At 36.7% G+C, this 13207-nt stretch overlaps 1 protein-coding gene across 3 annotated transcripts in view; it reads right to left on the reverse strand.

Annotated features, from left to right (window-relative positions):
- The window catches only part of ulk4 (unc-51 like kinase 4), a 261384-nt gene that overhangs the window by 235067 nt on the left and 13110 nt on the right, over positions 1-13207 (reverse strand). For all 3 annotated transcript variants that reach the window (XM_059013181.1, XM_059013174.1, XM_059013164.1), the window contains exons 10-12: positions 10757-10893; positions 7419-7488; positions 7169-7235 (exon numbers count right to left, since the gene is read on the reverse strand). In XM_059013181.1, the coding sequence (XP_058869164.1) occupies positions 7169-7235; positions 7419-7488; positions 10757-10893 (274 nt within the window). The remainder of the gene's footprint in view (positions 1-7168; positions 7236-7418; positions 7489-10756; positions 10894-13207) is intronic.

A 13207-nucleotide genomic window follows, 5' to 3' on the forward strand; every position in this document is an offset into this window, starting at 1 on the left:
TCCAATAGAAATGCAGGAATGTGCTGTCACTCAGTTGTTGGGGCGGGTTTAAAGTATTCAGAACGAATCAATGATAGATGCAAGTCAGGGAGGCGGGACATTGCCCAGCAGCACTGGGAAATGTATTTATTATTATTTTGTAGTAGGTTTTATTTTTTTAGGGAAAAGGGTAAAATCAATGTGAACTGATTAACCATTTCCACAGTTTTTCCGGTGTTTATTGGCTATCCACCGATATCATTTTTCTTGTATCGGCAGTGTCTTATCGGGGACTATCGGTTAAAACCAAAAATCAGAAGCCCTAGTTATATGTAATACTATAACAGTTGCTTTGTCGCACACGTATCTTAATACGGAATCAGATATTTCAGTAATGAAGCATAGCTTTTTAAGAACCACAACTTAATGTTTGTTTTTTTTGTTTGTTTCGTTTATGGGAACTAGGAAGAGTCTGCACAGTGATTTTGAGAGAATCTTATAGATGATACTATAAAAGCTGTTTTGAATAATTACCTTAATGTTGTACGAATAAAATTATTATTGTTTAAACAAACTGAATATTATCAATTGCAAGCTTGCTTATACAGTGCCTTGCATAAGTATTCACTCCCCTTGGACTTTTCCACATTTTGTAGTGTTACAACCTGGAATTAAAATGGATTTAATTGGGATTTTTACCATTTGATTTACACAACATACTTAACACTTTGAAGGTGCAAAATATTTTTATTGTGACACAAAAGTTAATTAAACAAAAAAAAAGACATTTGTTGGTTGCATAAGTATTCACCCCCCCGAGTCAATACTTGGTAGAAGCACCTTTGGCAGCAATTACAGCTGTGAGTCTTTTTGGGTAAGTCTCTACCAGCTTTGCACATCTGGATCCTGCAATTTTTGCCCATTCTTCTTGGCAAAATTGCTCAAGCTCTGTCAAGTTGGATGGGGACCGTTGGTGAACAGCAATTTTCAAGTCTTTCCACAGATTCTCAATTGGATTGAGGTCTGGGCTTTGACTGGGCCATTCTAAGACATTCAGGTTCTTGTTTTTAAACCACTCCAGTGTAGCTTTGGCTGTGTGTTTAGGGTCATTGTCCTGCTGGAAGGTGAACCTCCGCCCCAGTCCCAGGTCTCTTGCAGACTGAAACAGGTTTTCCTCTAGAATTTCCCTCTATTTGGCTCCATCCATCTTGTCCTCAATCCTGACCAGTTTCCCAGTCCCTGCCGATGAAAAGCATCCCCATAACGTGATGCTGCCACCACCATGCTTCACTGTGGGGATGGTGTTCTCAGGGTGATGAGCAGTGTTGGCTTTGCGCCACACATAGCGTTTTGCGCTAAGGCCACAAAGTTCAATTTTGGTCTCATCAGACCAGAGAACCTTTTTCCACGTTTGCTGTGTCTCCCACATGCCTTTTGGCAAAATCCAAACGGGATTTGATATTGGTTTTTTTCAGCAATGGCTTTCTTCTCGCCACTCTTCCATAAAGCCCAGCTTTGTGGAGCGTCCGGGTTATAGTTGTCCCATGGACGGTTTCTCCAGCTCCTTCAGAGTTACCATTGGCCTCTTGGTTGTTTCTCTAACTAATGCCCTCCTTACCTGGTCACTGAGTTTTGGTGGACGGCCTTCTCTTGGCAGAGTCGCGGTTGTGCCATATTCTTTCCATTTTTTAATAATGGATTTAACGGTGCTCCGGGGGATGTTCAAAGTTTGGGATATTTTTTTATAACCCAACCCTGATTGGTGCTTCTCCAGAACTTTATTCCAGACTTGTTTTGATAGCTCCTTGGTCTTCATGATGCTGTTTGTTTAGATATGCTCTCTAACAAACTCTGGGGCCTTCCAGAAACATGTGTATTTAATCTGAGATCATGTGACACTTTAATTGCACACAGGTGGATTCCATTCAACTAATTATGTGACTTCTGAAGGCAATTGGTTGCACCAGAGCTTATTTAGGGGTGTCACAGCAAAGGGGGTGAATACTTATGCAATCAAGACTTTTCAGTTTTTTATATGTAAATCATTTTGAAAAATATGTAGATTTTTTTCCCCACTTTGACATTATGGACTATTTTGTGTAGATCAGTGACAACAAATCCTAATTAAATCCATTTTAATTCCAGGTTGTAACACTACAAAATGTGGAAAAGTCCAAGGGGGGTGAATACTTATGCAAGGCACTGTATATCGACCTCAGGCCGGAACATGAATCAAGGGTAACACCCTACTATTTGTTATAACATATACATCTGGTGTTATTGTCAAAGGATGACATCACAAAGGACATATGTACTGTAATGAATACTAATTGTTAAATGTCTTAATTAGAATATACTTCTAGCTATATACAGTCGCAGACAAATATTTGGGCAGTTAAATGAGAAAAAACAGAAAGAAAGTGATTTCTATCATTTCTAATTGTTTTATTGAAAGATATAAATTAAAGTAGAGATTCCACTTTATAATAAAACAACAAATTATTAAATAACATGCATAAACTAAATTTCATACTTTGACAAATGTATTTGGGCAATCAACATATTTCGTATGAAACACATTTGTTGCTAATTATCATGATTGAAAACCAACACCTGATGATAATTATAGAATAAATAAATACATAATCATCAAGTGCTGAAAAATAAAATTGGAAATTTGTGATTAAAAAGCAACAAAAATGGTTAAAACTGAAGAGAACAGCAACGATCTCAAAATGGCAGTGATACAACTAAACGCAAAAAGGGAAACTACCAGAAATAGCAGAAAGACTTGGTTTACCCAAAAGCACTGCGAGGGCTATTACTGACAATAACACAGGCGAAAAGGAGATTATTATAAAAAAAATATTTAAACAAAAAACACCTCACAAAACGGCACAGTAGCCAAAATAAACAGACAAACTCAAACAAAACAAGTACCATGCTGGTCAAATAAAATACATTTAAATGATAATAATATAATCAACACAGGGGCAGGGAGTACCCCGACACAAAGACCAAGAAAGATGTCTGCAAAATCTGGAAGAAGAATCATTCGAGCAGCCTGACAAAATCCTCAGATTACTACAAAAGATTTGACACATGAATCGAGAGAAGATGGTGAAGAAATTCACAAGCGAACAATTCAATGATGCCTTAACAAGATGAATGTACATGGGCAAAAACCAAGATGCAAACCTTTGTTAAAAACAATACACAAAAGAAAGCAACTGGAGTTTTCCATTGAGTACTTGAAGAAGCCTGATGATTTCTTCAACCAAATTTTATGGTCAGACGAATCCAAAATATAACTTTTTTCACCAAGAAAGCAACAATATGTTTGGAGGAAGAGAGGAGAAGAATTTAAAGAAACGTTCATCATGCCCAGTGCTAAGCATGGTGACTGCGTGATGGTATGGGCTTGTTTTTCTTCCTGAGGCACTGGCGACCTTAGTATTGTAGAAGGATCAATGAATGCTGCAAAATATCAACTAATCTGTTACTCAGTGCTAGAAGGCTTATTGGACGGAAGTTTGTATTCCAGCAGGATAATGACCCTAAGCATTCTGTGAAGTCTACAAAGGAATTTCTGAAAAAAAGGAAGATTACAGTTATGGATTGGCCATCTCAGTCCCCAGACTTAAATCCCATCGAGATGTTGTGGATTGACTTGAAGGCTGCTGTTGCAAAAAGGAAACCCAGGTCGATGGCCAAACTCAAAGCTGTATCTGTTGAAGGATGTGCAAAACTATCTCCGGAAAGATGCCAGGAACTGGTTTCAAAATGCAAAAGAGACTGCAAGCTGTAAAGGAAGGAGGGGACACACAAAATACTAATGTAAGGGTGCCCAAATACTTTTGTCAAAGTCTGAAATTCATTTGTGCATGTTATTTTTCATAGTATGCATGTTATGTAATATTTTTTTTTTATTATTATAAAGCTGAATCTCTATCTTTCAATAGAATTAGAAATTATAGAAATCACTTTTTGTGTTTTTTCTCTTTTTTTTTTTTTAACTTCCCAAATACTTTTGTCTGCGACTGTATTAATTAAATTAATCTTTTAGTTGTTTTATAGACTGTTAAAAAAACAGCCAATCTCTAGGTCAAAGTCAAGGTCAATAATATTTTACCATTTATTTTATTTGTGGGTGTAATAGGGACCGCGTTCCATCACTGGCTTCTCAGACGCATGCATGTATTTGCAGAAGAGAGCCAGATGCTCTGCCTGTGATATGTTGCCAGCTGAGTTTTGTTTACAGGGTATCGTAGCTGAAGATTGGTTGACTGAGATTCCTTAACCAGCTGGTGGGCGCATCCCAGCAGAGCACCCTGCTATAAAAGGGAGCTCCTGAAACACACCTCTCTGCTTCGAGCCAGGGCAAGCCAGTTTGCACGTCTGTGAAAGACAACTACAGCACGGTGAGCAGCCAAAATACTTTTTTTGAAATCTCGGGGGTCAGAGATCGACTTGTTATTGTATAGGAATAGGATAGGGATTACTTTCAAGATTTCAGTCCTAAGAAAGTATAGTGAGTTTGAGGTGAGTTCGAGGGGCCCTTCTTTATAGTAGGAGCAGTGCCGAGCTGTGTTTTGTCAGTGTTTTCTTTTTCTATTTGATCATTTTACATTGCTATGTATGTTCACCCAGTTGTTACCACTACTAGATTTTGTTTTCTTTCATGTGCGCTACCTGTGAATAAAACTGTTGCACCCCACACCCCCTATCACAGTGGGAAAATAGTATAATAACAAAACAAAAACTAATTAATCATATCATGTTGCTATGTGCAGTATCTAAAAATAACAATACAAGACAGGAAAGATTGAGTCATAATAGCAATAACACCATACCAGACAGCTTGCTTCTTAAAGCTAAGTTAATCAAATGACAATAACACATTAAAGCTCTTTTTTTTTATCTCCGAGATATTTATAATTGCAAAACTCCTTGCTATTATGTTTCTGAATCCACTAGATGAAAGATTGTAAAAGGTCATTGTGCTTTTGACCTTCAAAACAACGTCACTGTCTTTTGGCTGCTGCGTCAAACCTTTAACACTGGACGATTGGATTATAACTTCTTACAGCATTAGCTAGCTACCTGGCTTTTCCAACTGTATGAGCAGGGGGAAGGGGGATAGTATTTATCTTCATGACTAATGTTTTATATCAAAGCAATGCCTAAGAATATTATTACGAGCTCTTTTTTTAAAATGCCAACAGACTAACGTAACCCCCCTTGTGTCTGTTCTGTGTTTCTCTCTGTGCCAACATTGTATGAAACACTTAGCAACAGCTAGCAAAGCCTTGCATATAAAAAAAATAAATAATAATCACTTGCACTATTGCATTCTCCATTCCAATTTTGGGGATGGATACCATAATATGCCAATACACCATAATAGTTTACAATGTTTCATTTGTTCCTGTATTAATAAAAAACAGTATTCTTGACGTAAATATGCAAGGGTTGCAAACTGCAAATACAGAGTAGAAGGATGGCAGGAACGTGTCTGATTTTCAGAGATCAGACTGAATGAATATTACATTTAGCAATATTTGATATACTGGAAGTAATCTTAACAGTCTCACATTTAAATAAACTTAATTAAATTAACACACTTTTTTTTTCTTAAGTGAAACATTAACTTTGTATTGTTATGGTTCTCCCTTGTTTCTATGCAGCCTTTCAATTTTGCTGAGAAAGCTAGCCTGTAACTCCAGAGGCAGGTCTCCTAGCAACATCAGTAAGCAAATACCTCTATACAAAACACTCCATTATGCCACAGTGTGGATAATTATTCACATTCTTTCCACCACTGCTCTTCATTTTCTAAAAATGTACTGCTTGTTATCTGGGACATCATCTTGAACCCTGAATTATAATTTAACCAATCCATTAAAATTGCAGATTTGATATCTGGCAAAATCACAGCATTTAAGGTTGATACTTGATTTCCTATAGGAAGAATGCTATCTTGGTTACACTTCTTGTTATTAAAAATATTTTTTTTTTACCCTGGACATTATTTTGTTGCATTCTGAACTGACTTTTTTTTTTTTTTTTTTTTTTTTTTTACATTTGTTAGCTTTTTATCTGTACTTCAACATTTCAAAATGATATGTTCACAAAGAGAATATCAATTTTAATCTATTATTATCTAAATAAGTTCTTACTTTTGTTGTACAACATACAACTAACAAAGAATAAAAGCAGACAGACTTATACTTAGGGCTTCTAATTTGGAGTTTTAACTGGTAAAACACCACTGATACAAAAATAAATGTAAACGGTGTATAGCAATAAACACTGGAATAACACTGGAAATGGTTACTCAATTCACGTTGACTTCACCCCTTTCCCATTCGATCTGAATACTTTAAACCCACCCCAACAAGTGGCAGCAAATTCCTAAATTTCTATTGGAGACTCCGCTTGCAAGATTTAAAACGAGATTACAATTAGGAATGGAAGCTTGTTTGCTAGATTTAAAGCCGTATTACAGTTAGTTAGGGAGGATTTAAAACAAAATTGGAAATTGTGACGAAATGTAAAAAAAAAAAATCCTAGACACACAAAAACCCCAGAAGAATGTGCCCATGACCATAAGGATTTTGTTGATGAAAACAGCAAAGGAAAGAAGGTACAGCTTAAGTGTGCAAGTACTGTCGCGTTACTATACATGTTGTAACAGAAAAAAAACGCTCAAGCATTTTTGGATTACCGAAAACAATAATTTCATACAATATATAAAAAGCGAAAGCCCCCAAAAAACCTGATTTCGGGGTATCTCAAAAATAGCTAAAAAATAAAACACTGTAAAATGAAATGAATAAAAACAAAAGCCCTACTTAAACTGCAGTACAGGCAGAAGATGGCAGTATTATTTATTATTATTTTATTATTATTTATTTCTTAGCAGACACCCTTATCCAGGGCGACTTACAAATGTTACAAGATACCACATTATTTTTACATACAATTACCCATTTATACAGTTGGGTTTTTACTGGAGCAATCTAGGTAAAGTACCTTGCTCAAGGGTACAGCAGCAGTGTCCCCCACTAGGGATTGAACCCACAACCCTCCGGTCAAGAGTCCAGAGCCCTAACCACTACTCCACACTGCTGCCCATTTAATGTTAGCATGCACAATATTTGATAAAAAAAAATTAAATTGAACTCACCTGAATTTTAGATGCTTCTTGTACTGAATTTTGCATAGCAGTGCTTGTCCTTGGGGTTGGACGAGAACTGTTTAAAACAATAATAAAAAAAATTAAATAATAATAATAATAATAATAATAATAATAATAATAATAATAATAATAATAATAATAAATTGCCCGAGGCTCAGGATCACCAGACTATTTAGTCTGATTTTAGAGCACACAATTTGACAAATGGAGACTGAATGGTGGAACTTAACCTCCATACCTGAGAAGAAAAATTGATTCACTGGCATCACCATCTGTGGCACTCTTTGGTCTAAATTCAGCAACATTCTCTGTGATAGTGAAAAAAAAAAAGTTGACAATGTATGGCATTTTGGTGTATTTTAATTCCAGTGTGTAGGTACTGTAAAAATGAAGAAAAACACAACTTTGGGCACAATGGGAGTGAGACTTTGCATTTTCCCTAAGGATTATATTCCAAAAAGATTAAGCTAATGCTACTGTACAGTTTTTATATAAAAATGAGGCCATAGAGTATAAATGTTAAATATTTCTCCAAAACTGTTGGTACTATTAAATATATATATATATATATATATATATATATATATATATATATATATATATATATATATATATATATATATATATATATACTATATATGCCTTGTACAAAACCAAAACACAGAATACCAACAATTGTATTCCCCTTGTTCTTACATATCATCCTATGACCAAAAAAGTACAACACATCATACAAAATTTTTTTAGCATTCTTCAAGATGATCCTTCTACAGCTCCTATTTTCAATAACCCTCCTCTAATGTCATACAGAAGCGACAAAAATCTAAGAGAGCATCTGGTCCACAGTAACATTTGACCCAATCTGGACAGTCTTAAGGGTACGTTTCCATGCAATAGGTCACGTTGTGCAACTTGTAAATACATTCACAGCAACACAGTAGTTAAGGGAGCAAAATCCTCATTTACTATCCATGATACTTTTACTTGCATTAGTAAAGGAATAGTATATTGCATTGGCTGCATCAAAAGTAACAAGCTATATATTGGTGAAACAAAACGACGCTTGGCCGATCGCTTTGTGGAACATCTGAGAAGTATATGAATTAACACCTCTACCTTTCCTGTCGCCAGACATTTTAACAGAAATGACCACACTATAGAAGACATTACAATTTGTGGGATGGTTCAATGCTATGGAACTAATGCTGTCAGGAAACAAAAGGAATGTGAACTTATTTTCAAACTAGGCACTTTGGAGCCATTTGGAATGAACATTCTATTCTGAGGTCATCATCATCATCATCATCTTCATCATCATCATTCTGGAATTTTGTTTAAAAGACTACTTGTTTGTTTTTTATCAACTTCTTAAAGCACAGTTTTTCTGTATTCAGCCGATGAAGGACTTGTAGTCCGAAACGTCCTGATAATTGATTTGTAATCAATTATTCTACCTTTTTAAGAACCTGGAATATCCTCTTCTTTTTTCTTTTTTCTTATTGATCATTCTGGTACACAGCAGTTTTCCTTTTTCTCAAACTATATATATATATATATATATATATATATATATATATATATATATATATATACACACACATATACATATATATATATATATATATATATATATATATATATATATACACACACACACATATACATATATATATATATATATATATATATATATATATATATATACACACACACACATATATATATATATATATATATATATACACATACATACAGTGCCGTGAAAAAGTATTTGCCCCGTCTGATTTTCTGCATTTTTGCATATTTTTGACACTGAATGTTATCAGATCTTCAACCAAAACCTAATATTAGATAAAAGGGACCCCGAGAGAACAAATAACACAAAAATTTGATACATATTTCATTTATTTATTAAAGAAAGTTATACAACACCCAGTGCCCCCGTGTGAAAAAGTAATCACCCCCTTAGACTCAATAACTGGTTACGCTACCTTTAGCAGCAATAACTGCAACCAAACGCTTCCTGTAGTTATTCATTAGTCTCTCACAGCGCCGTGGAGGAATTTTGGCCCACTCCTCCATGCAGAACTGCTTCAACTCAGTGACATTTGTGGGTTTTCGAGCATGAACTGCTCGTTTCAGGTCCTGCCACAACATCTCAATGGGGTTTAGGTCTGGACTTTGACTAGGCCATTCCAAAACTTCAAATTTCTTGTTCTTCAACCATTCTGATGTAGACTTGCTTGTGTGTTTCGGATCATTGTCTTGCTGCATGACCCAGCTGCGCTTCAGGCTTCAGCTCACGGACGGGTGGCCTGACATTCTCCTGTAGAATTCTCTGATACAGAGCAGAATTCATGGTTCCTTCAATGATGGCAAGGCGTACAGGTCCTGATGCAGCAAAGCATCCCCAAACCATGACACTACCACCACCATGCTTGACAGTTGGTATGAGGTTCTTACTGTGGAATGCAGCGTTTGGTTTTCGCCAGACATAACAGGGCCCATGTCGGCCAACAAGTTCCACTTTTGACTCATCTGTCCATAGAACGTTGTTCCAGAACTCTTGAGGATCATCCAGGTGCTTTTTGGCAAACTTGAGACGAGCATTCATGTTCTTCTTAGTGAGCAATGGTTTCCGCCTTGCTACTCTGCCATGAATCCCATTTTTGCCCAGTGTCTTTCTGATGGTGGAGTCATGAACACTGACCTTAGCCGAGGCGAGAGAGGCCTGCAGATCCCTGGATGTTTGTTCTAGGGTTCTTTGTGACTTCCTGGACGATTTTACACCTTGCTCTTGGAGAGATTTTGGCAGGACGGCCACTCCTGGGAAGATTCACTACTGTCCCAAAGTTTCTCCATTTGGACAATATGGTGCTGACCGTGGTTCAGTGGAGCCCCAGAGCCTTAGAAATGGCTTTGTAACCCTTTCCAGACTGATAGGCATCAACAACTTTTTTCCGGAATTTATTTTGTTTGTGGCATGATGTGCCTCTAGAACCTGTGTGCTGACAACTTCATTCACTCTGACGGTAAGGGCCAAAGTTAGTCAGATTTATATTGGGCAGTGCCGGCCCAAATCAGGCCTGGTTGTTAACCAAAGTACTCAAACTGCTGACCCTAATTATCCCTTTAATTGGGTTGAGTTAACTAGGAGGGGCAATAACTTTTTCACACCTGAAGATTGCATGTTTGATTACCTTGCACACCAAATGTTGGTGTCATTTTTTCTCTCAGACCCCCTCTATATACTACTATAACCCACAAAAAAATCTGACCAAATACAATGTGAAAAATGTGCAAAAATGCAGAAAATCAGACAGGGGGCAAATACTTTTTCACGGCACTGTATATATATCATCAGTTCTGTAATTTAATTTGTATTACATTGGATGCCTAAAATGTTTCTTGTTAGTTTTAATTCAGAGTAAATAGACAAAGCATCTCATGCCTTGGCCACCCGTACAATCAAACAAACATGCATACAAGTTTATAGTAATTTTTTTAATGAATGTGACTCTGACGTAATGAGTCATGATAGGTTTCTGAAGGTAACCATGAGCATTCTTGGATTACCTATTCTTGAAGCACTGCCTAATTTAAATGACTTGCTGAGAAGTTGGCTGCTGTCCAGTCCCACTCTTGATCTCTGTAAATCTGTAATGGTCTCTGGTAACTCCCCGCACCTTGGCAAGTTCTGACTTTTGCCATTGCTGTGGAAATATCAAAAACATAAGGTTATATACCAGCATATACCAGTACTAGATTTTGTAAAATATATTGTCATTCAATATCATGTTATACTGTATAAAGTTTACCTACTTACACCAAGAACAGCAATAATCTTGAAAAATTGCACCACCATACTTAGTACAGTAAGTCATACCAAAGTAATGTCTGACATTTTATATGAAACCCATTTTCCTACTGAGCTTAACTAACAGAGAGGCGATTTAAAATGCGTATTTGAAATGCTAAAATATGACCCTGTAATATCGATACTTGTACTATATTTGTGGAGAAGCCCATTTTGAATACTGTTTATCTTTATGCACACCTATTGCTGAATCAAATCAAGTATTTATGATGTCAGTTTAAATGGAATGCTTATAACTTGCCAGTGTTCTCAAGGACAATTTTGTAGATGAGGTATTATACTTGTACAGTCATGTCCTGCTTAACAAGCATAATATATATGCATTTGCCTGTGAAAGGAGCGCTTTTAAACGCTTTGTCATTTTATATGGATGTGTAGGTCATATTGCAGACAGATGGATATTCTCAGTAATGAGTTTAGGTCTATGAATGCATAGACACTGGCTATCCCCAATTAATCAAGATAATTTACTCAGTATGCAAATGCAGAGACACGGGTTATCACCAATTAATCAAGGTAACCTACTCAAAGTCTGTCCGAAACAGGAGACGTTGATTGATCCCTCTACTTCAAATAGTGTCTAGGCCCTGATATGACTAGCCAATCAGAGACTTTCTCTGTCCTCCCTTTGTTCTGAAAATCCCTTAGACAAGAGTTTTAGCAACTTAAAATTGTCCCTTCAAGATAACTGCCAAGTTGTAGTAAGGTGCACCGCTACTCAATTGGTCCCTTCAAAATGGCTGCAAAGCTGTCGAGTTGGTGTGTGACGCATTCTGGTTCCCTTAAGACATCCAGCTATCCCTAAAATGGAACTATATGACTGGAAGGTACACGCAATTATCAAGCTAATGCTTATCAGGGTATGCTATATAGAGCAATATATATATATATATATATATATAGACACACACACGTGTGAACAGATTGGCTTGGTGGGTGACGTCAGACCAGGGAGGAAACAGACACAGACAGCACTGAGGTATGAATGAATGCACTGGTACGCCGGTTTATTGTAAAATAAGTAAAAGGTTTGAACAAAACAGAAACACTGAACAAACAAAACGGCACCTTGGCCAAAATAAATAGACAGACAAACAAACAGTGGACGAACGAGTAGCAATTGTTATATTTTAAATTCGTTCTCTCCGCACTGAACACCAACCCTGTGTGCATGAAAGCTGACTCTGTGCTGGGACTCACTTGCTAATCAATCTTGAATCCCAGCACAGTCTGCACGTGAACTAATTCTGCACTCCCCGTGCCCCCATACAAATACCCACTTTAATCTGCATGTGAAGTGATTGTGCAATCCCGTGCCTAAACACAAATATACATTTTAAATCACCCATGCTACATAACCCAGACTTTGTGCACCATTACACACATACATATGAACATCCTGCATATAACATAAAACACAAAAAACGCACATTGGCAGGGCACCCCGCCACAATACATGTACGTGATTTGATAACAGGTATAATACCATATAAAGAGTTCATATTGTAATTTTGGTAACTTAGTTGTGGTGTTCATTGTGAAGTCATTTTAGAGAATGTCTCATGCAAGTAATACTATGTCACCTGCAGTACTAGAACATTTCTTAAAATACGCAATCAGATATTTCACTAATGGGTATCCTAAATGTGTATTTCTTGTTTTGTGTATGGTAAACTATGAAGGAGTTTCCATTGTAATTGCATGCAATTTACAGTTCAGCGATTATAAAATAATCGCTTACAGTGAAATCTATAGAAGTTGTTTTCACCAATTAAATTGTTGTCTACTGCTTTGTTTTATTGTAACTTTGTTTCATGTAATAGTGACTGTGCAATTGTTTTAATGTATTCCCTACTTAATTGTTTGATATTCTGCCTTGCTCGTTTTTTTGTTTTTTTTTAATTTAGTCATTGCCAATTAGTTTTTATTATTTTCTCCCCAATTTGAAATGCCCAATTATTTTATTATGCTCAGCTCACCGCTACCACCCCTGCGCTGACTCGGGAGGGGTGAAGATGAACACACGCTGTCCTCCGAAGCGTGTGCAGTCAGCCGCCCGCTTCTTTACACACTGCAAACTCACCGTGCAGCCGCCTCAGAACTACAGCGTCGGAGGACAACGCAGCTCTGGGCAGCTTACAGGCAAGCCC

Source organism: Acipenser ruthenus, chromosome 3 (assembly GCF_902713425.1).
Source record: "Acipenser ruthenus chromosome 3, fAciRut3.2 maternal haplotype, whole genome shotgun sequence".
In the NCBI taxonomy this organism is placed as follows: Eukaryota; Metazoa; Chordata; class Actinopteri; order Acipenseriformes; family Acipenseridae; genus Acipenser; species Acipenser ruthenus.